The sequence below is a fragment of the Uranotaenia lowii genome, chromosome 3 (assembly GCF_029784155.1).
Source record: "Uranotaenia lowii strain MFRU-FL chromosome 3, ASM2978415v1, whole genome shotgun sequence".
Taxonomy (NCBI): domain Eukaryota; kingdom Metazoa; phylum Arthropoda; class Insecta; order Diptera; family Culicidae; genus Uranotaenia; species Uranotaenia lowii.
The window spans coordinates 354,642,801-354,667,657 of record NC_073693.1 but is presented as its reverse complement, the minus strand read 5'-3'; the positions used below and the strand labels follow the sequence as shown (position 1 = coordinate 354,667,657).

Sequence of the window (24,857 nt, the reverse complement as noted above, 5' to 3'; positions counted from 1 at the left end):
GAGATATTGAAGTTTGAATGGTAAAAGTCCCGAAATTCCGATTTTCGTTAAATTCCTGTATCTCAGGCCACACAAATTTTTAAAAAACTCAATTTTTGTGATTTAATAGTGTGATAGTTGATCTACCTCATGCAGAAATTTTGATAAAAAAATTAATCAAATCATATCATCAGAGTAAAAAGTTATATACAGTTATATACAATTAAAAGCGGCACTGTATATTTGAATTTTGAATAATAATTCTGTTTCTAAATTTTTAAACGGAGTTCAAAATTTGAATTTGGAATCTGTTTCCGATTTCATCAATTCAATACAATTTCTGAAATGTTCATAAAATGATTTCTGAATTTTTATTCCGGATCAGAATATCGAATATGAGCAAAGAGTGAGTTTTATTCCATAAATCTATTGTTGAGATTGCAATGTTTTGAGTTTCAATCTAAATTTATTTTTAATTGGACTTGTGAATCTCAATAAATACATATATAGGTTTGGTTCAATGAATTTTCAATTTTGTATCGCCATTTTAAAGCTTCATTGTGTTTGAATTCTGTATAAGAATTAAGTTTAAGAACTTCAAATCTGAATATTAATAAAAACTCAGGATAGTTTCAACTTTTTTTTTCATTTACGAAAAAGTTTATCGTAATTTTGAAAAAATTTGAAATAAAAGACGAAACTAAATTTGAACTATGATTTCAAACCTGTTTTTTTTATTTCTGATTTCTATTGATGTTTCGAAATAAAATTCAAGAATCCTTAAACTGGATTGAGATTTAAAATTTGTAAAAAAAATAAACAGTAATACAATGACTTAAATCTCATTTAAAATTTAGTCTTCTAAACTGAATTACGATCAACGAGTGAAGGTAGAAGTTGAAGGCTGACATGTACCTTTCAATTGCACTCACTATCAGAACACAGGAAAACAACGTGCTTGCATCGGTTTATGAAAGCGCCTTTGGGTATGCAATAAATTTCAAAAACGCTTAACGCTGGATGAAGAAAACAAACGCTTAGTCTTGTTTCAAAGCGCCTTTATCTCCATTAGTAAAATTAATTCAAACGACCGAACATTTGATATTCTTATCGTCGACATCATCACCGTTATTGTTATCTGAATCCATCTGCCGATCCATTGAGACGATCCCATTGGATGATCGTGATCGGGGCGGTGGAACCGGAACCGTTAGTGCGTTCGCCGTCTCCGTTACCAGATATGCCGACTTGTAGAAGGAATGCTCGTTTTCCAAATGGTAGGACTGCAACCGATTGAACAGGTTCGTGAATTCCGGTCGCTTATCGACGAGGTCGTCTAAAAAAAGGAAATTGTTGAAGAATATTAACTTTTTTTAAAAGGAAAACACCTCACGTCTCACCTTGACTGCAATACTCAATTCCTTCGGTCATATCTTTGGCGGAACAAACCGGAACGTCCATCGGCACAACGGCGTCAAATTTGGAAAAGTTGATTTCGTACTTTTGGCGCTGTCGATTGTAGAACAGCACCGGCTCAAAACGGTACCCCCAGATGATTTCGCTGTTCAGATAGCTGGAACGGGCTTGTGTACTTTGGCCGGTACTTTCGATGGTTCCCTCCAGGATGACAACGATTTCGAACCGATCGTTCATCATATCGATGGCACTCATGTTCCAGAGTGGGGACTTTGCGTCAATTTTGTGGCACACGATCTGTGGCCAGATGAAGAACAAATCCGGACCTCCTCCATCGACGCCCAGATCCAATTCGATTTGATACTGAGCTACGGATTCACCTTCCCTGGTGACTTTGCTTCGGATCAGCTGCGCCCGGATGTTGGCTCCGATGATGTGACTCTTACGCATGTCTGCCACTCGGAACATCAGATTAAGTTCTCCATCTCGCTGGCAAATGACTGCACTTTTAGAAAACAGCAGCGTCTGCGATCGACTCTTGGATCGAGTCATTTTGGCAAAAACAATTCCCGCCAAAAGTGCCTGGATCATGACACCGTGAACGGATTGTAAACTCATCACGAAAACCGCTTCCGGACATTCTTCGGTCGTCGCCCGACTTCCGTACCCAATAGTGTGTTGCGTTTCCAGCGAAAAGAGGAAACAGGAAGTGAATGAGTAAATGGCCACAACGCAAGGGGTCCAACCATTTTCCTCCTGATTGTGCGGCAAGTGGGCTTCCTCAAGATCCCCATGCGCATAACAGATGAACCAATAGACGGCTCCGAAAAACAACCACGAAAGGACGAAACCCATTGCGAAAACCATCAGCGTGTAGCGCCACCGTGCGTCCACCAGCGTTGTGAACATGTCCTGCAGGTATCGGATGCCCTTCCGGGAGTATTTTCCATGGGTGATGTTGCAGTAGCCATTTTTGAAGACTGCCCTTCGAGGTTGGCGGTGGGCAAAGACACTTGGCCTGTAGGCACCGGGTCTGTGAAACCAGAATAGGCAATAATTAAATAGTTGTTTTTTTTTACAAATTCACAAAAAAAAATCATTGTTGAATGTAGAGAACAGGAATAGTTATAGGAAACCTGGGTTCACAATGTTAGTTTAAACGTAACATGCATGAGTCTTGCTAGAACATCAAAGTTTAACATAGACTTACCAGTTACTTTCAGAAAAAAAGGGGGACATTTCACGAAAAAATGGCGGGATATCGCCGAAAAAGCGGGACATTTGGGACACTCTTAAAAGCATTATTTGTATGACCATTCCCATACATATGTATTTGTTCCTTCGGCTAGAAAGTATTAAAATATGGATTAACGAAATTTGATTGAAAAATTGAAATCTCGAGAAAACTTCCATCTTAGTAAACTTTGAACACTTCAGTCGAAAATATTGTAGTTCAGAGTAATTTAAGATCCGAAATTTTAAGAAAGTTTTTATACTTTAAAACTGCCTTTATCGATCATCTTTGATTGAAAATAGGTTTTTTATTCACTCAGCAGTTTTGTTCTATTTTATCCGGAATTAGACTTTTCTCTCAAGCTTTACATTCAAGGGATTCTACTAGGATTCCGGAGAAAAATCTTGAGCCATCATTTGGAAGCAACTTAAAAAATATTTTCTTCAATAGAAAAATATTAATATCGCTAGAACGTGCTCAAGCAACGCTTAACTGAACCCAATTGGTATGGTGATGTTAAGATAAGCTTGCCAGATTGTCCGGTCTTACCCGGATTTGACCGGATTTTGCACAGGTTAATTCGCTTTATTTCCGAAATGGAACAAAAAAAATTTAAATTGAGTTTTTATAACTTTTTATTTTGCGTCCAAAATCGAGCAGCAAGTTTAAAATGAATAATTATGAACAGCTTTTCGAAAATCTAAAATGCGACCTAAAATATTTTGATATGTTTCGATGTAAAAATATATTTTCTAGCGTAGGGGAAAATGGGGATACTTGATCCTTTTTTCTCATTTTCCTCATATCTTTTTGAAAAAAATAATCAACTCGCTGTCCTTTGCATTTTCTGACAGCGTGTAATTTCAAGTTTAAACGCCCCAAAAGTTAGAACGATACATAAACTTGAAATTGAACAAAAAGCAATTTCGTGAGAAGTAAAAATTGTGATATTTTTTAAGTTACAGGAGACTTGATCCTTTACTAAAGGAGACTTAATCCTTAACTCAGAGTGTCCTGACCCTAGGAAAAATATTGGCAAAATCTAAAGGTAAATGGTGCGTTGACTATTTTTTGTCATATTAGTTCTCATTTCACAGTTTTTATTTTCAGGCAAATAGAATTCTAAAAGTTTAGTATACTATCCTACAGTTATTGTATACTTTAAGGCGCAATTTTCTAGTTTTTAAATAAATACAGAATTTTTATTCCATTTTAACAGATAATTACTGGATAAACATTAGTTATAGTACAAATATTAGGAGTTTCACGATCCATTCTGAAGAAAAAATGTTTAAGGATTTTAGGGACCAAATATACCCATATCATAAATTTTGAAAAACTTCTTCTTAAAAAAATGAGAGCTTACTATTGCTTTGAAAATACAGCATTATGAAGTTCATTTTATACTCAAACGATTGACATATTGGAACAAATATTTTTATAATAATTTTTTCATGTGAGAAACATTTTAAAGTTATAAAAAAGATCTTCAAATTACATTTTGTTATATTTATCAAACAAAGTTCAACAACTCGAAAAATAAAAATTTGAATTTTTTTAAGATAACAGCATTGTTGTATTGTTTTATTTGGCATATTTTTCAAGAACATTTATTATTTGGAAAACTTTCCTGTTTCGAGATAAAGCGAAGGAAGCAAGTATCCTCATTCTTGCCTATTCATTTTGAATCTTATTCTATAATTCCATGATTTTGATCAAATTTACTCGGATTATGGGTTGAAAATTTAAAAATAAGATGCCCGGATTTTGACAGGTCTCAAAATAAAATTGCCCGGATTCGTCTAGTTCCGGATATGTCTAAAAAATATTCGAGCAACCTAGAATGCTAAGAGTTATTTAATCTTGTCTTTTATAATCTTATAAAAGATGCTGCTAATTTTGATAAAACCAAAAACAAAAAAACAGTAAACTTGAACGATTTGCTGTTTTGAATCAATGAATTAAGATTGATGCTAAATTTAGGGTTTTCCAGTGTGTGTCAGTGAAACTTCATAACAGAAGATAAGAAAAAAAATACAGGAGTTGAAAATGATCGAGGAGAGATTTTACAAGGGTACTTTTCATCAAGCACGGACCAAATATTTTGAAGTATCAGAGAAGCTTGAATCAACCACAAAAGTTTTCTCAGGAAAAAGTGGAAAATTTTGAGAAAAAAGCGGAACGACGGACATTTGTCTAAAAAACGAGACGGGAAGCAACTCTAGTCTAACATGAAAAGTTTATTGATTCCCCATGAAAATTTAACTCTACTTTTTCAATTAAGATTTTGATTCTTAATATGTTTCATTTGTTGAAGTCCATTTTTCTACCTTCATTTTTATAAAGATAAAACTGAGCCCAAAAAGTCGAAACGAAGGCCTTTAAACGTGAAATCAAGTTCGGTTAGAAAATCGTCATTATTTTAACTTTCTTTTTACGCAAAATGCTTCAAAACATGTTAATCTAGCAACCCAATTAAATGACAGCTGTTTGACAAGCAGTTGTAAAAAGCTACAACTAAGAGCAAGTTCACTGGTGTTGGGGGAAAGTGATAGAAATTTTGACACTTGAAGCACATTTGGAATATTTTACCATGCAAAAATGTTTTCAAGATATTTTTTACAGCACTGTTCCTATTCCAGTCGTATGTGATAGAAATATTGCTATTTTTGCATCACAGCATGCAAGAATACAACACGTGTTGTGAAAACTATTGAAGGCCACAAATCTTGAAATGTTTTCGTTTGGAAATTTTTCAAAATGTGCCAAAAGTGTCAACATTTCTACCACTATCTCCCAACACCAGTGAACTTGCTCATGAGTAATTTGGACATGGACCTATTTTTCGAAAAATATATGATTTTCGATCTAAAAAAAACTATCAGCAGTTTAATTCATGGGCTACAACCTTTCTGGATTGTTTTTTTGAGATCGAAGATCATCCTGAGCTAGGGCTTAGAATAGATGAAATATAACACCATCTTAAGGCAGGGCTGGATAAAAACGACAACAAAACGATCATGTAGTAGGTAACATCACAGAGAACAGAGTTCGAGCTAGAGCTCAACACGTGTGTGTGAATACCAACCTAAGTTTCAAACCAAATGTGTAAGTGGACTAACATACATAAGATGTCGCTACCGGTACACCTATTTTTGTTTTCATTTTTTCGACACGCTTAGAAATTACTACTCATCGCTTATCTCAAAGGAGGCCAATGCAATGTATGACAGTAACACAAATTTTGGTGTAATAAATTTTAAAACATCATGATTTAAAAAAAAAATGCAAATCATATTTCAATCACAATTGAACGCTGTCATATGCCCCATATTGTTCAAACAATTTTGGCGCTGAATTGAAAGTTGAATTTTAAGTGTTAAAGTATGTTTTGGGATTTTACTATCAGTTAACAGTTTTCTAGAACAGAAAATGTGAACATAAATGTTATAATTGTAAACTATGGCTCGATATTCTGGTTGATGTTACCTGAGATCGATAGATGAAGACTTGTAACTCAGGGTTAGTAATCAGTAGAAATGATTAAATTTATTAATAAACATGAGTTACAAGATAACATCAACCGGAATACCGACCCATAATTAACAATTATAACATTTATGTTCACATTCTCTGTTCTAGAAAATTTTTTACTGACAGACATACTTGGAATTCAACTTTCAATTCAGCGCCAATATTGATTGAACAATATGGGGCATATGATGGGACATATGACAGCGATTAAAGTATGATTGAAATATGATTTACATTTTTTTAAAATCAAGATGTTCTTAAAATTTATTACACAAAAAGTTGTGTTACTCTCATACATTGCAATGGCCTCATTTGAGATAAGCTATGAGTATTAATTTCTAAGCGTGTCGAAAAAATGGAAAAATATGTGTACTGGTAGCGACATCTTATGGATGTTAGTCCACTTACGAATTTGGTTTGAAACTTTGGTGGGTATTCTCACACACGATTTCAACAAATTTTTGTTCGGGGCCCGATGTCTGTTCTCTGTGGTAACATGTACAATAGTTCGCTGAAAAAAATTACTTGCACTTTTCTGCGATTTTTCACTTTTATCTTACGGTGACACAGCTTTTAAATGAGCAGTCAAAAACGCTTAAATAAAACAATACAATATTTTGATTTTTTTTTGCATGAGATTGTATATCTTTTCAGGGCAAAAGTTAGGTCATAGGTTTGCTTACATGAAATGTACCGCAAAATATCAAGGAATATTCAAAATCCAAAGATATATTCTTTTATATTTTAATGAAAATTTTTGTTATTCCATATAATCTTCCATATTCAATTAAAACTCGTTGCGCTAATTCAGGACTGGATAAACCCTTTCCAAAATTTAAATGCTTATTAAAGCTACAACCAAAAAAATAATAACAATGGGAGGTGTAAAAATGTATAAATTTTAAATTTTCATACAAAGCTTGAAGTGGTCCAATGTACAAAATAGGATGAAACATCTCATGTTGTATTTTCCTCAAAGCACGATTCGTAACAAACAATAAAAAATTTAAAGTATCCCATAACGAGCAGAATCGATACATAATGTTCATAAACCTTTTCAAAATTGTAAAAAATGTTATAGTTATGAACACTGTTACCATATAATTTAAAATTATAATAAAGGCCATTATAATTTGAATGATTCCAAAAACTGTCCAATTACCCAAAAACAAACCCCAAAATGAGCGAAAAATCATGAGCTGTAACCAATTTCAAAGCTATAAAAATCTTAAAATTAGTAAAAATTTTCAAAATTTTCAAAATTTTCAAAATTTTTAAAATTTTCAAAATTTTCAAAATTTTCAAAATTTTCAAAATTTTCAAAATTTTCAAAATTTTCAAAATTGTCAAAATTGTCAAAAATTGTCACAATTGTCAAAATTGTCAAAATTGTCAAAATTGTCAAAATTGTCAAAATTGTCAAAATTGTCAAAATTGTCAAAATTGTCAAAATTGTCAAAATTGTCAAAATTGTCAAAATTGTCAAAATTGTCGAAATTGTCAAAATTGTCAAAATTGTCAAAATTGTCAAAATTGTCAAAATTATCAAAATTGTCAAAATTGTCAAAATTGTCAAAATTGTCAAAATTGTCAAAATTGTCAAAATTGTCAAAATTGTCAAAATTGTCAAAATTGTCAAAATTGTCAAAATTGTCAAAATTGTCAAAATTGTCAAAATTGTCAAAATTGTCAAAATTGTCAAAATTGTCAAAATTGTCAAAATTGTCAAAATTGTCAAAATTGTCAAAATTGTCAAAATTGTCAAAATTGTCAAAATTGTCAAAATTGTCAAAATTGTCAAAATTGTCAAAATTGTCAAAATTGGCAAAATTGTCAAAATTGTCAAAATTGTCAAAATTGTCAAAATTGTCAAAATTGTCAAAATTGTCAAAATTGTCAAAATTGTCAAAATTGTCGAAATTGTCAAAATTGTGGAAATTGTGAAATTTGTCAAAATATTCAGATATGTTCTCTGGGTCGCAGTTTAAAATAAGAAATAAGGCGGTGCCAAACACCGAAATTGGCTGGATATCCAAATACGGCAAACGCATCATTTCTCATCATAACTGACAATCCGTGCAGGATATGAGAAGGCAATGCAAATCTTGCCGTGCTTAAAAATGTCCAAACTTGATTCCACCTACCGTTAGATGAAATTGATGGGAATAGAAATAGACCAAGAAAAATGATTATGATCACATGGGAGAACTATTCCCTTCATTCCGATAGACAACGACACTCAACCAGTATAATATTCATACGCCAGGTTGGTCTCCTGTAGTAGAATGTTAATACATGGGCCCCGGAGAGGCGCAAGATGTGGGTTCAAGTCTCACCGGGAGACAAGGCGAATTTTTTTCGCATGTTTTTCAACATCAATTTTCCTTTATCTAGTCCCTGAAATTTCATCTAAGTTGGATTCATTTCTCTACAAAAAAAAAAAAAAATTGTTAAAATTTTCAAAATTGTCAAAATCGTCGTGAATATATTGAGCCTTCATTTTCCGAATTTTCTATCTTCCAAATTGAATACGTTAACAGCGCTATCACATGGAACAAGACTATGTGGTAAACATAAACATCTCTCCTTAGTCTCGGTGCCTTCCTTTAGTTGTTATTTTTCGTTTCGTGGCCGGAGGTGCTCCACAGTAATTTACAATGTCTCGGGATGATGGCGGTCACGTTCCTCGTGATAGTTGATGAGATTTTCACGCCGCTGCTGTACCTATTCACATTTAAGACGTCACCCATCATCTAACTACGTTATCTGTTAAGTCAGTTAGAAAGATCCGGATACGTCGAGGATAATTCAGGTTGGATCTTTGGTCATTTTGAAATAACAATAATTTGTGTGCTCACATTATTCCTCTTATTTAAAAAAAGTCTTTTCTAGAGTACTCGAGAATGATTAGCATGGCGGTGTTCCAGCGCAGTTGCAGAAATTGTTTAATCTTCACACCTAATCGAGAAATCTTGGGAGAGTGATTAAATAAATATTTATTGATAAACAACACTTCAGTGAAGAGGATGGAAAAGAAAACAAATGTTTCTATTTCAATAGACTAAAGTATTTAAACTAGTTTTTTTTAAATAAATAAAAATAACACATAAACTGCATACTTTCAGTGCTAACCTCAAAAAATCTTATTTAAAACTACAGCTTCCAGCTGATATTGTTTTGGAACTGCATTTCAATTGCATTATCCCGGGTTCCAGTTAAATGTGTAACTCCATTTGATAGATATAAATAATGAATCACGGTAATCGTCCCAGATTCCCGAGTCCTCAGATTGAGATGAGGCAAGAGATGAGTGCTTACCTAATTCAATAAACTTCAATTAACGGAGCAACCGCCTGTCTGGCTGCGGTCGTTCTGTGGTTTCGAAATGCCGATTATGATGGTACTCTACTGCACACTTAAACCTTTTCTATCAGCAAACATTTCTGTATTTTCAATTTTTAACCACTGAAAAGAAAGTACTTTTTTGAAAAACTATGAAAACTTTATTAGAATTACTTATTATGGCAAATAGCGGTATAGGGAAGAGGCTGGCTAAATGACTATTCTATGGAGTATACCCATTTTCTCCCGTATTTCAAAAGATAGAAGTCTGAAAACTATTTATCTTTATCTTTATACATATAAAAATGGAGGCGTTTTCTTTGTAACACCTTCACGTATAAACGGTCGGTCGGAATGAATTGAAATTTGGTATCCGAGGGTTTTTCGGGTTGGAGATGGTTTGTATAATAGTTTCGAGATTATTTCTTTTTATGGAAGGGGGGCTCCGAAACATCTGGCGGTCACGCCGGATCTCTCTACGAACAAAAATCCGAATCTTCAACTCAAACGTCAAATCCGTATTGCTGTACGGGTGCGAAACTTGGTGCACATATGCGGTGACGACGCGAAAACTGCAAGTATTTGTAAACCGCTGCCTGCGGAATATCATCCGCGCTTGGTGGCCTGGCAACTGGATCTCGAATGAGGAACTACATCGCCGGTGTCATCAAAAGGCGCTAGAAATCGAGATTCGGGAACGTAAGTGGAGATGGATTGGGCACACGCTGCGAAGAGATGAAAACGAGATTTGCGAAGAGGCTCTAGATTGGAATCCAGAAGGTCATCGAAGAAGAGGCAGACCCAGAAACTCGTGGCGGCGAAGCCTAGCCGCTGAAATCCGAACTGTCGATGAGAATCTTGACTGGGACCAGGTAAAGACGCTGGCTAAGGATCGTCAACAGTGGAAGTCTTTTACCACGGCCCAATGCACCGGAGGATCGGCGCGGGATCATTAAGTAAGTAAGTAAGTAGTTCAATTCCACAGTAAATATCATGCTTATGTTGGCTCCAAAACAGGTAGCCGAGTCGTTTTCTCGCTGCATCTTCGAAGTTAGCTCCTTCTGCGCTCCTGAAGATGACTTACTAGTCATTGGCGACTTCAATATGCCCGGTTTGAAGTGGTGCTCCATCCATGGCAGCTTTCTGTACCCAGACCCAGCACGCTCTACTTTTTCGGCGCCTTCAAACATCATATTGGACTCCCTGAGTGCAGCGACCTTGCGCCAGATCAACGATGTGGTGAACGAATACGGTCGTACGCTGGACCTCTGCTTTGCCAATGATGGACCTCGTTTACCGACCATCGAAGTCGCTCCTGCACCGCTTGTTAAAGTAGTCCCACATCACCCTGCTCTCATGGCATCACTCGAAGTAACTAGGCTGAACGCTGCAGCAGAAAAACCAGTGACCTTCTACCTCGACTTTAAGAACGCCAACTTCGATGACATCTCTCACGTTCTAGGCACTATCGACTGGGTATCTGAGCTCGATCTTTCTAATCCCAACGCTGCCGCTGATACCTTTTCACACATTCTGAATTACGTCATCGATCGCCACGTCCCAAAACGCTCTAACAGCAGAAATATGCGAATCCCTTGGATCACGACTGAGCTGCGACAACTGAAGACGGCAAAAAGATGTGCTCTTCGAAACTACAAGAAGCATAAATCATCGCATACTAAGGATATATATCGTAAACTTAACTCCGTTTATAAAAAAGCCAGTGAACGTTGTTACCATAACTATCTACGTCGCGTACAACGTAACCTCAAGACTTGCCCAAAATCGTTTTGGAAACACGTAAAAAGTCAGCGGAAAGAACCTGGTATACCTTCAAACATGTTTTTAGGCGGCATAACGGCGAACTCTGACCGTGGAATCTGCGATCTCTTCGCCCAAAAATTTTCCAGTATCTTCACTTCAGCTTCAACATCCTCAGAACATATAGATAGCGCTGTCAGGAACGTTTTGCCATTGGGCTTCTCAATAAATGGTATTGAAATCGAGGAGGCAGCCATCTCTAGAGCAGCAGCGAAGCTTAAGAATTCCTTTTCTACGGGCCCGGACGGGATACCAGCTGCTTTTTTAAAAAGTTTCATGCCTGTCTTGCTGACCCCTATTCGGCTCATTTTTCAAGCTCCGCTAGATAGAGCCACCTTCCCTCTACTATGGAAGGAAGCTTACATGTTCCCGGTACATAAAAAAGGAGATAGAAGAGATGTTAACAATTACCGTGGAATCTCTGCCTTATGTTCGATTGCCAAACTATTCGAATTGGTGGTTTTGGATCCTTTCTTCACGTACTGCAAAAATAACATCTCCAATGATCAACACGGATTCATGCCCAAACGCTCTACGACAAGTAACTTGCTAACGTTCACTTCTTTTGTGCATGAAAGTTTTGTTGCCAAATCTCAAACCGATGCAATCTATACCGATCTGTCTGCTGCTTTCGACAAGGTGAACCATGAAATTGCCATCGGTAAACTCGAACGCTTAGGATTCTGTGGTACTCTACTCGGCTGGTTCCGCAGTTATTTAACTGGTCGTAAATTGATTGTTCGAACGGGTGACACCTTTTCCAGGCAATTTCCTGCTACCTCCGGTGTGCCTCAAGGTAGCCATCTCGGACCGATTATTTTCCTAATTTACTTCAACGACGTGTTGTCACTCCTCGACGTCCCCAAACTTGGCTATGCTGATGACCTAAAACTATTTTACACCATAAACGACAACGACGACATCAATTTCCTGCAACGTCAATTCAACCTCTTCGCTGAGTGGTGTGACATTAACTGCCTGCCATTAAACCGCAGCAAATGTGGAATCATCAGCTTTTCTCGTAAGCGGCAGCCTTTAATTGCGGAGTACTTCCTCGGAGACGAACCCATCGCACGTGTGAACCACGTTAACGATCTTGGCGTAATCCTAGATCAGCGCCTGGAATTCAAGGCACACACCAACTATGTGATTGACAAAGCATCCAGAAGCCTCGGTTTCATTTTTAGAGTGGCGAAGGACTTCAAGGACGTGTATTGCTTGAAAAGCTTATACTGCAGCATTGTTCGTTCCATCCTTGAATACGCTTCAGCTGTCTGGTGTCCCTACTACCAGAACGGTGTCGATCGGCTCGAGACCATTCAGCGGCGATTCTTGCGATATGCCCTTAGACACCTGAACTGGCAAGACCCTTTTCGCTTGCCTAGCTACGAAAATCGATGCCGCCTCATAGATATCGACACCCTTCAAGCCCGCAGACAAGCAACACGTGCCTCATTTGTCGCCGACCTCCTGACATCGCGAATCGACTGTCCCACGCTATTGGAGGCTATTCCGCTTAGTGTACGACCCCGTGGATTCAGGAATCAGGATCTTCAATTGTACATTCCCTTTCGAATGAACAATTACGGAGCTAACAGCGCCCTCATCGGTGCAATGAAATCTTTCAACCGTTTTTCGGTGCATTTTGACTTCGACATTTCGAGGGATGTTTTCCGAAGAAAAGTGATTAGGGCCTTGAGATCCCCATAGTTAGATTTAAATGTTTTGTTTTTAACCTTAATTTTAAGTAATCATTGGGATCAACATGTGATCCGTTGATCAGAAATAAATAAATAAATAAATAAATTTGCTCAGCAGCAGTAGCCAGCAATTGCTTAATTACAGAGGCGATCGAAAATTTGACAAAATGTTCATCAAACAGCCGAAAATCGATCCTACGCCATCAGTATAAGCACCATATGTTGCCGCGACTTCGACAGCCCACAGGGGCTAACCTTAACGACACGGTGTCAGACTGACACCAGACGTCAACAAAAAGGAAGAAGATATAGTCCTATTTGCCGCTGATAGTGTTGGTGATATTATGCTGGTTGTTTCACCAACACTTTTTAGTTTTGGGACAATCAACCTAAAAAACGACCATGTTTGTCGACCGTCTGTCCGTTTTTTGTACCGAGAGTTTTGGAGGTTAATTGTCCCGTCTCATCTGTACACGCTCAGCAAGTGTGCGTAAGAAATGTCAAAAACAACTCTATAAAGGAGATGAAAATAAACATAAATCGAAATAATCCTGAGTCATTTTCACTAATTTGGAAACGGCTTGCTTAGTGGTGAATCTTGGTTGCGCGGAATCATTATTTTCTCGACTTATTCGATTATTCCGTCGTTTTCATTTGCTCGCTTGTAAGTATTCTGACCGGATTGAATTGGGAATCACAAATTACAGAGTGTAAATACGTTCTAGATCGCTTAGGCCACAGGAAGATTATTACGGCAGAAACTGTACCGGAAGTAATTTGTTGGTTAGGTTTCGCAGTTGTGAGTATAAAATATTAGGATAGTCTTCCCGAAAATTAGTAATCCCACACTATTTGTTAAGGCATAGTTGTTCTGGCATTTCGGATCGTTGGAATACTTGGGACGCTAGAAATATAGTAGGACACTCGATGTAAGTTGAAATTATATTATTATTGTGAACCTTTTAATAAAAAGAATTATTAGCTTTTAGCTACACCCAGCAAAAACGGAGTTGCTTAAAAGGGTCCGAAAATCGTTCCAACACCATAAATCGGGGCATGATGAGCGTTTTCGGCCGGAGTATCTAGCAGTGAATTCAACTCGATGAAGCCAGGTGAGTCGTAGATTCATCAAACAAAACAATAACAAAATAATCTAGGTCTGTTTGTAGAATAAAAACAATTTACACACGCTCATACGTTATTTTTTTGGTGCTTTGTTTGGTGGATGATGCTACTAGCCGTAGGTATAATGTAACAATAAAAAAAACTATCATGGATGGTAAATGGAAAAAATCTCCTCGAATAGATCATACTGTATTTTGATTACCTCTCCGACACCTCACCAACAGGTCATATATCAGTAAACTAGTCGAGCTGTTGCTCTATAACTCAGTTAACTACATCGAGTTATATTCGCTACTAGATTATACGGCAGAAAACGCTCATCGTGCCCCGATTAATAGTGCTCTGTTCGCCCCGAGCCAACAAATTTAAGTAAAAGCGTGTTTTAAAGTTGATTAATGTGGAAAATCAAAATTTTTATGATGGTGAAAATTGAGAAACAATATGTACATCATGTTTCAGTGCATACATCATAGATCAAGATGATTTAAAGATCATAAGAGCTTATTTCGTGGTGCTCAAAAATTATAATATTTTCGTCACTTGAGAACCTATCTGGATTTTTTTTCTTAATACCTTTGTAAAGATGATAAGGAGATTCCTTTTTTTGTGAAAAATAATACTAGAGGAAGAACGAAACAAATCCTCATGAAAATTTATTTGAGAAAATTCGTACTTTTGTAGAAAAGAGAAGTGCTTACTATGCCCCGGATGCTCTTTATGCCCGTATCTCCCCTACCTCGCGTAACTTTTGATCCAATCGATAGAACCTTTCAAAAACTCTTCACATGCTAGATTTATATAAATTTTGTTAGATAATAATATGATAGTTGATCTATCCAACGTAGAAAATATGAACAATAAATATCATCAAAATGAAGAGTTATGGAAGTTGAAAGTTGAAGAGACAGACATTTCTCTAGAACTATGAACAATAGTGGGTAAACTTCCAACGTAAATTTGGATTTACAACGGTTATAATTTACAACGGATTCCAGGTTTTTCTCAAGAGTCTAGACGAAAATAAAGCTCAAACATGGTATTAATTAAGTTCATTATGTTTCTATTGGTGGCATGGTTGCACCAATAATAAATTACGCAACTTTTCGGATGGTACAGCTATCAAAGCTCTGGACGAAATTTAATAGCAAAATCTCCGGAATATATAGAACAAAAAAGAAATAAATGATTGATGGATCGAATAAAAAATAAACCGATTTCATAGATTTTTTTCAAGACTAAAGAATCGATCCAAAAAAATCGAAAATTTGAGTTCAAAAGATCGATCTCGCCAGATCGTTCCAAGACCAACCAATCCTCTTTTGAAAACATACATCAAACGAATCACCCCACAGTGGTACAGAAATAGAATTCGCGGTATTTTTTTTTTTTTAATTTGAATCATACATTGAAATCAACTATAACCCAGAATTCAAATTTGGGTACCGTAAAACGGGATAACATTCATCAGCATGAATTTTTTCTTTGGTTGGTGTATGGTTTTGGTGAAGTTTTTGAATTAAAGCAATCGAAAGATTCCTTTTAATTCAACCACCGTGGTTGAATTAAAAGGAATCTTTCGATTGCTTTGATTCAGTTGAATCATTCAACCAAGTAGGCTCACAACACAACAGAGTGAAGTTTTTGTTGTATTTTGAGGTTAATTTTTGATATTTAAAAAATAGGGACATTTTTCAAGAGTGACCTGTCCAGGGCAAAAGGCTAGAAACACTTTTAAATTGTTTAGTTTAAAGAACAAAATGAAAGGGGAATAGTGAGCGAGCCTAGAAAATTGAATAAAGTCATAATTTCATTTTTTTTTGTAGTTAAAATTTTATAAGTACCGTAAACTGGGGGAACTTTGATCTGCGGGGTAACTTTGATCAACATAAAATTTTTGCAGATAACCATCATTCACTAAGTATAAAGTTAAAGTATCTGAAAACTGTGTACTACGTTTGAAAGCCTGTAGATTGAGTTACAAATGAGCTTAATTTGGTTTTTATTAGAAGGTTTTTTGTATTACTTAAAATATAGTTTTAAAATCCTAAAATATCTGGTTTTTTGAGGGCTCACAAACAAACATCTCTCCTGATCAAATTTAAGCATGTAGGAGCAAATGGGCTATTTAATATGAAAGTTCAACTCTTTTCTTGGTTTAGGTTAAGTTTAAGAGTTATTTTTATGGTCATTTGATGATAATTTTTTGATATTAAAAAAATTGGTCATTTTCCATGAAAAAGCCTGTATAGTAAAAATGGCTACAAACCCTATAAAATTGTTGAATTTGAAGAAAAAATAACATGGGAACAGTACGAGGACTTAGGGAATTGCATGAAGGTAAAATTTTATTTGTTTTTGAGACCAAAAAAAATTGTGAAATGTTTATAATTTTTGCCCCTAAATGTATGCAGCAACATTGTCCATCTTTCGAGTATATTTGTTTTTGAAAGAAAACGTTGAAAAATTCAATTGAGTCCAAACAAAAAATTATTGTTATAAATGTTTTGAGCATTCTATGCTGAAAGGCATCAAAACAATAAATTTGAAGATGTTGAGATACGTAAAAACCATAGTGATCAAAGTTACCCCGAAACTTGAAATCTGGTTTTGGAACAAACGTTTAATTATAACCACCAATGTCGTTTGAATTTACTGCAATCAATGATCATGTTCAATACTCTTCACCTCAGTAAGGGTTTTAAAGCTTTTAGGTATTACGGAAAAGCAACCCCTTCCAAAATATTCAAAAATGAATGAAAAAAGTGATCAAAGTTCCCCCAGTTTACGGTATTGTTAAAAAATTTAGCCCCTTAATTTATGCAGCATCATTGTCCATCTTTTGATTTTAATTGTTTTTCGGCCTTAACACATCAAGGACCACGATTATGTTTTTTTTTACCGTCGCAAAGAAATCTGAACCAAGAAACACTATCTTAGAATTCACTGGACTTCAGAATCTTTGAGCCACCGAGCATTTGTAAACATTTTAAGGGGGGGGTAGGGTCTAACACTTTCAAAAAATCGATTTTTTTATTTTTTTATTTTCTTATTGTAAAACATTTCAAGAATGTTGTGTCAAATTTTCAAGTCAATTGAAGCAAAACTGTAGAAGTTATAGGCCTTTATCTCCTCCTATCTAATACTGCAAGAAAGCAAGAGCTGAAACTTCAAATACGTTTTTCTCGAAAGCACATTTTTAAAGTCCGTGGACATCGTCATTTGAAAACTACTTATCCGATTCTTTTCAAATTTGGAACATAGTTTCTACATATGAAATACCAGACCCCAACGTTTTTGTTTTTTGATTTTTTTACTTTGGGGAGATTTTATAGGTGAAAAATGGCGGATTTTTAAGTGAAAAATCGTAGTTTTTACTTCAAACAGCCACAAAAATTTCATAAAAATATTTTTAAGTTAAATAAAAACGTTGGGGTCCAGAAAAACATCTATTAAAAATATTTTGCTCTGATTTTTTGAATTCAGATGATTCTGTGCTGAGATACAGTGTCCACCGCAAATCCTGTTTTCTAAAAGGCATCCTCGAAAATGCTCCGTCACCGGCTCATTTTTCAATATTTTTCTACGAAAAAATTACTAAATGGTCTTTTAACAATGCTTTGTATAATGCAAAAAATTTGAATACATTTGTTTGAACGATAGCTCTAGAAAAAAATCATGAAAATGGTGTTTTTTTATACCCGTTAGACCCTACCCCCCCCTTAAGGTGTTTTGTATCTTTTATAATCAAGAAGCCACATCTCCCTTAACTGAAATAATAATTTAAATATATTGAAAAAAAGTGATCAATTTTACCCCGGATTAAGGTACATTTTTAGGATCACGTTACCAATACTTAGCTATTGAAATTTGGTTTAGTTTTCATAATCTGTCTTTGCTATAGAAACTAAGAAAAAATATAAAATTTTAAATTTCGAGTTTTTTAATCATAAGCAAATGTTTTAAAATGTTTATGGATATTCTGTGTTTTAAAAACTAAACTTTTAAAATACAATTTTGATTATGATGTGAATGTGGTTCGGAGAATTTTTAAAGATGATATGATCTGTTTTCCTGAGGCCCTCAAAATTCCTCAAAACTGAAGGTAGAGTCCACCCGATAGCTCACAACGCTCAAACATCTGTGGAGGCCATGGCCGTAGGGACGCAGGGGGGGGGGGGTGGGGGTTTGGTATTTTGAGGGTTAAACACCTCCCCCCATGACGGCCCAGAAAGGCAAGCGATGTATTCTACTCTTCACTAAAAATTTGCAATTTTTAATCAAATTTTGATCATTGAGTAAGGTTATTCAAGAGTAACAATCTTGACTCATAGATAATGTCAAAAACCCATCACGGGCTCAGATTTCTGTTGCAGTTTTTCGAAATTTTCTTCCCTGTTGATTAAAACTCGTTTCAGACCATTCAATTTTACATGAAATTAAACTAATTCCAGAGGTTTCGGTTCCATATTATAAAATTTTGATTGCATTTTTTTTTTCATATTGTAAATTTTGTACCCATTTTTGGTTATCGGTCCGAATCATCATTTTAAATCTTCTACATTTGGTTTTGCATTGCATTCAAAATTTGATTCTTGTTTTTTTTTAAACTCATTTTTATTTTTAAAACTTAGATAATAATTTTCCAAACATGCAAAAAAAAGAAACCATCCTGAGTTTATCTTTGATATTTAATAGAAGTTCTGAACTCCATTCTTTGAAATCCCATTTAAAAAAGGATCTTTTGCAGAATTCAAAAGTTAAAAAGCTTCAAAAACAGACACGAATGCCGAAAAGGTGGTAAAGTGTCTCAAATAAACAAAAAAAACTTTAAAATGGCAATTCTAAATTTTGAAATCGTTTTTTTTTGTAAATTTCAAAATTCGTACTGAAATTCTGAAACAGATCCAAAAATAAAATTCTAAGTTCAGGTGCAGAATTAGGATTTAGAATAAATATTCAAAAGTCAGATTCAGATTCAGCACGTAAATGAGTTTAACAATCAAGATAAAATTATCAAGATGACTTTTTTGTTGGAAAATTCAAACTGCAGGAATTTGCATTATTATAACTTTCGGTTGTTAGTTACAATACAAAATTTTAAAATTTTCACCAAGTCATTTTTAGTACATGATTCTTCAGAAGTTCACAAATTTAAAGTAAAATTTGAGCTTATTTTGCCATTTTTAAATGAAAAAAAAAACTGGTTTCTACAGGGTGCATCATCAGGATGTATCAGATTTCACCTTCGAATAACCCAGCCAATTTCAGTTGATTTTTAAAAACAAACATGATTCTTTTAGTAAATTTTGCGCCATTTATTCCAAACCAGATTTAAAATACCATATCGATAAAATGTCCATCTCCATTTGATACACAAAAGCAGCTCTTTTACAGGCATTCTGCTTAACATTGACCAGCATTTAGGCTTTAAGTTCATCAGTGTTCTTCGTTACTTATCTAATTTATCCTCACAGACGCTGACGAATAGAATCCTGGCGATTTGCTACATACCCGTACTCAAAGAAATTCGTCACCAAACTACGGATCGTCTTTTTTTAGGCGCTTAGTTCCTGCCTTAATTTCTACGAAAGCACGCATAGTTTTCATAGTAGAACAATATTTTTATGTAAAGCGCTACAATTTTAGCGCGTTCATTAGGTGCGTATCGATTCGAAGCTAAAATGGCAATAAATTACAAACCAAAACTGTGTTCATCTGTAAAAATCGGCTGAAAAATGGCAGAGTTATTCTACGTTGAAATCTGATACATCCTGTGGGTGCATGCTGTTTATTAAAAAAAAAACATAATTATGGAATTGATTTTCAATGGCAAATATTTTCTAACATCTTTTTGGTGTATTGTTTAACATTGTTTATGTTCCAGTTTTTTCAAAAGCCAAACTTCAAACTAAAATAGAAAATTTTCAATGATTTAGCAAGAATTAGATTTGAACCGTAAAATTTAAATCTATTTCTTCTATTCTTTTGAAAGCTTGATTCATTATGAAGGCTTTCTTAAAAAAGATTCCAAATCAAATGAGCATAACTTACCTAATTTTTGAGTTAATTTGAATATTTCAAGTTTCCTATTTTGTTTCTTATGGATTTCTTATATTAATATAGTTTACCATTTCAAAGATTTAACGATATATTTTCAAAATTTTCTATGCAATAGCTGCGAAGCTATTAAGGTGAAAGAACTTAAAAATATTCTGTTGTGGAATGAGCCTACTTGGTTGAATGATTCAACTGTGCTCCTTCATAGATCTGGTGTGTACAAAATCAGATGTTCCGACTGTGATAAGGTGTACATTGAACAAACCAAAAGGAAATCGATTGATAGATTCGAGGAACACATGGCTATAGCTAGATCTGACTCAAAGAAGAAAATCCTTCCTTCACAGAATCCTAGATCTGCAGTAGCTTTACACATGTGTGAATCTGGTCACTCTATTGATCGAGGAAATGTCTCGCTGATCCGGTCTTTGAATAGTAATTCGCTTAAATTGGATGTTGCTGAAAGCATTGAAATTTTCAATGAAAAATCAGTTCATCTCTTAAACGGAGACACCGGACCAGGGCACACTTGGTTGTTCAAATTCTTAGGTAAAATGAAATACAATAATTTACCTGACAATGCCCAAAAACGGGTAGAAAATAATTTAGCACTACCAGAAAACACCCAGAATAGGGTAGATAGACCCAAAAAACAGACAACAGTACAACTGCCGAGCATTCGGAGGTTTTTGCTACCTAGTAGTAGCTTACCTAACCCGGACAATATAAGGGAGGGAAACGATACACATTTATCAATCGAAATAAAACAAAAGTAAGTTGCTATCGAAATACCGGTATATGAACTTTTCATTTACCGTGGTTGAATTAAAAAGATTTTGAAAATAAAGTTTTTAATTCAATGAACAACTTTTCACAAAACCATGTAGAATTTTGTCATTTGAGAAAAAGATTTAAAGTAGCTTTTTTTTGTCAAATACGTAAATTTGACGGAATTTAAAAAAAGATTTAAAACATTTTGAATCCTTGATATTATTTTAAATGAGTAAATTTGAACTTTAGGTTTGCATGGGAAAATTGAATTTTTTTACTGAAATATCAACATCATTTTTGTTTCTTCTGTGGAACCGAGCCAGCTGATGCTTTTTATGCCAATCTGCTGAACAGCTTTGTTGAAGACCATAACTTCGTATCTTATTAGACAAAAAAGTTATTAGATGTTTAACAGGGGTATGTCTCTTAGCATTGATAAACAATAAATTCAATTGCAATCACTGCTGGGTGCTTAGCGAGGTATTGCATGACTACTTTTGCAATACTTCGTGAGGCTCTAGCAGTGATGTCAATTGAATTTATTGTTTATCAATGCTAAAAGACATACCCCTGTTAAACAGCTAATACTGCCGTGATATGCCGAAGTGACGTATATGCCATTCCCAGATCTCTTCATTAAGAGTGTCATTTGCCCTTCCCCCACTTTCCACTTCTCCACGACTAATCATGAAATGTGATACTGTATACAGATCACATTTTATGAGGGGTCCCGGAGAAGTGGAAAGTGGGGGAAGGGAGAAAGACACCCTTAATGACGAGATCTGGAAATGGCATATACGTCACTTCGGAATATTACGGCAGAATAACTTTTTTGTCTTATAAGATACGAAGTTACGGTCTTCAACAAAGTTGTTCAGCGGAAAATTTCCTTTCAAGAATTTATAAATTGGCACAAAAAGCATCAGCTGGCTCGGTTCCACAGAAGAAACAAAAATGATGTTGATTTTTAGTACGAAATATTAAATTTTCTCATACAAACCTAAAAGTTTATATTGACTCATGTAAACGATACTTGAAAATTCTGCAAAAAATCATAAATGAGTTTTGGACCAAAACGAAGCTTTTAAGATCTCAGGGTTTGAGAAATTCAAAAATGACCCCGAATCGACTCAGTCTACTGTTCCCCTGCGAATGTTTCAAATATTGTACAATTTTTAGAATTTAATCTTTCATTTATTTCTTATCGTTAGACATAAGTAATCAAGATAGATACTCTTTGGGTCAATCGATTTAAAAGATATAAAAATATCAACCACTGCAGTATATTCAGATAACAAACTAAGCCGAAATTGTTCAATTGCAGTCTCGATACTACACCACATCAAACAAAACAAAAAAAAAAGAAACTGCCTAAACAGAAGTGCGTTGAAATTACCCGAGTAACCATCCATGTTCACTAAAATAGCAGTTAATTTCGCCAAAACTGGCTCACAGAGCTAAAAGAGAGCAGAGAAGCTCTAAAACTGTTTTTCAAAAGCATTTCAACAAATTATTAATGCTCATGATTACTTGGGTAAGTAACGAGTTCTCACTTGATGATAGGAGTTCTCGCTTTGTGTCACAAATTAACCACTTGCCCCAAATTGCAGCTTCCACTTTTCCGTGAAAAAATTAATCACATGTGGAACACTTCTGTTTTCTAACCATTTTGATCATTTTGAAGAATTATGTGTACCTCCGTCCAGAAGATCTCGGCGTAAGCTGTCCACTGGCGGTGCTCCGGATATCGGCACTGAGCGGGGACAACCGATCGGACCTGTGGGTGGGACTCAACAGTCGTTGGCTGTCTTCACCGGGCTGCTGACCGGAAATAGCCGAAACCGATCCGCCACTGTTGGCCGCCTCGATATCGATCCGAGGCGGGTTCAAGTTCCGGCAACGATTCGCGTACATCGTTTTCACCGACTAGTCGGAACTATTTGTTACCGTTTTCTGATTTAATTTGTTTGAATTTTTCTTCTTCAGAATTACGAAAGAAGAAAGCAACGCGACAAATCAGTCTCGTCGAGTAGCTAGTGCACGCGTGATTGGCTCAAGTGGAACTGTGCTCAACTCGAGTCCCGCTAAATTTGTTCCAGAGCCGAGAGCTGAGCACTGTCAGTGGAACTGATAGGGGAGATGTGTGATGTATCATTCCCTCAAAGTCAAGTACACTAACTGATGGCTAGGAAGGAACGTTTGTAGAATGTGTGTAGGTGCAGTGTACACAATGTTTGGCAAAGGATTACCAGACACCTTTGGGTAAGTAAACAAACACGGATCGTCGTCGTCGTCGTCGCTTAGCTGTCGAGATTAGTCTGCTCCAGCCACTAGTCAGTTGTCGTCTCAGTTAATCTCAGCTCATCTGAGGAGATGAAGATGCATCAACATCTACAGAAGCAGCTGAACCAGTTGATATTAATTTCAATAAACCGAAAAACGGATCCTACATCAGCCAACACAAACGGAATCATCTCGTATCGAACTGGTTTGAGTTCACAAAACGATTGATATTTAGAAGGATTGTCAGGTGCGTTTTAAATTGGTTACCTAAAATCTGTTTAAATAAAAACGGAAAAATGTGGAAGACAATCTAACAGCCGGTCAGTTTGAAAGCATCGTGCCAGTCTTGGTTTTTTTTTTGTTTTAATTAAACGTTTATTAGGCCTTTAACTTATAAAAGTAATTATGTGTCGAGGGTCATTTTAAATCAACAATTTGGAAAGTGGTAAGGGAGGAAATAGGATGTGGAAGGATATGAGGGGAAGGGGTTATTTGGGTATCTCTGGTGCCGCACCTGCTGCATGCTACGTGTCACGATTGATCGAGAAGATGTGTTTTTTTGAACCATATCTTCACCGACAACTTCTCCTGTCGAAGTTGGTGGAAGAGAGGTTGGAAGGGGGGTCCGTTTTCGAGGCGGGGAATCTGCATCCAAACTGATTCTATCAGTTTGGAAAGATTGTGGTGTTGCTGGAGTGTGCGTTCTTTTCTGGTTCAAGCTCGTCTTTTGGTTTGGTGCTTCTTTTTGTTGGAGTTGCTGCTGTTGTATTGTGTTCTGGGTAGTCTGTTGGTTCTGGCTGGTTTTTACTACATTCGCGTAGCTGGTGGAGTTGCTGCTCGTGTGTACTATTCTTCGGGCTTCGTTGATTGGGATGTTTTTATCGGTGCTGAGTTTGAGTGCTGCTGATTCTGCTGTCCAAATGGGGCACTTGCTGTCCAAGGGGGAATGACCTGGCGTTTTACAATTACCACAAAAGGGTTCGACACGGCAGTTAGTACTTTCGTGAGTTTGAGAACAAATTTTGCACGCCAACTGATTCTTGCAACGGCTTTTAGGGTGGCCGTACTGCAAGCATTGTCGGCATAACAGAGGCTGCGAGTAATAAATGCGCGTGCGAACTCGAAGTAGACCGAAATTTATAAATTCCGGAATGATGGTGCTATTGATTGTAAGAATCAATGTTGATGTACCTATGATTCCTGCTGGGGTTTTTTTCGTTATGCGGCGGACATCGATTATTTTTTGAGGCGCTAGTTCTTCCAACAAAAGTTTGTCATCCATCCCATCAACTTCTCGACAGGTGACCACTAATTTCCGCTGGTTTAAATTAGGATGTCGACCTATGACAATCGGTGTACCATCCAGTAGAGTTGATAATGTTGTCAGCTTTCTTCCTTGGTCCTTGTTCCTTATCTTGAGCACGTACTTTTTCGTAAAATGCTCCCTCAATTTTACCCGCGAAGTTCTCGATGGAACGTCCAATCAAGAACGGGTTTTTTGGTAATTCTTTAGCTTTAACACCTTGAAGCGTTAAATAATATAAACGACCGTGCAAATTTTGGGCATCCATCCATTCCGGAATGGTCCGATTTGG

At 35.9% G+C, this 24,857-nt stretch overlaps 1 protein-coding gene across 1 annotated transcript; it reads right to left on the bottom strand.

The window, feature by feature from the left end:
* Nucleotides 1-938: 938 nt before the first annotated feature.
* LOC129756822 (ATP-sensitive inward rectifier potassium channel 12-like) lies at nt 939-23,052 on the bottom strand. Its single transcript, XM_055753844.1, has 3 exons — nt 22,676-23,052; nt 1,380-2,428; nt 939-1,315 (listed from the first exon to the last, which is right to left on the bottom strand). Exons 1-3 carry the CDS (start codon nt 22,891-22,893, stop codon nt 1,062-1,064), a joined length of 1,521 nt encoding a protein of 506 aa, XP_055609819.1. The 5' UTR covers nt 22,894-23,052; the 3' UTR covers nt 939-1,061.
* Between the last annotated feature and the right edge of the window lie 1,805 nt (nt 23,053-24,857).

Excerpts from the sequence above, each read along its gene's own strand:
- LOC129756822 (XM_055753844.1), bottom strand. The coding sequence starts at position 22,893 with ATGTACGCGAATCGTTGCCGGAACTTGAACCCGCCTCGGATCGATATC. Across the intron at positions 2,429-22,675 it reads CCGAGATCTTCTGGACGGAG|ACCCGGTGCCTACAGGCCAA; the intron begins GTACACATAATT and ends CTGGTTTCACAG. Across the intron at positions 1,316-1,379 it reads AATTGAGTATTGCAGTCAAG|ACGACCTCGTCGATAAGCGA; the intron begins GTGAGACGTGAG and ends TCCTTTTTTTAG.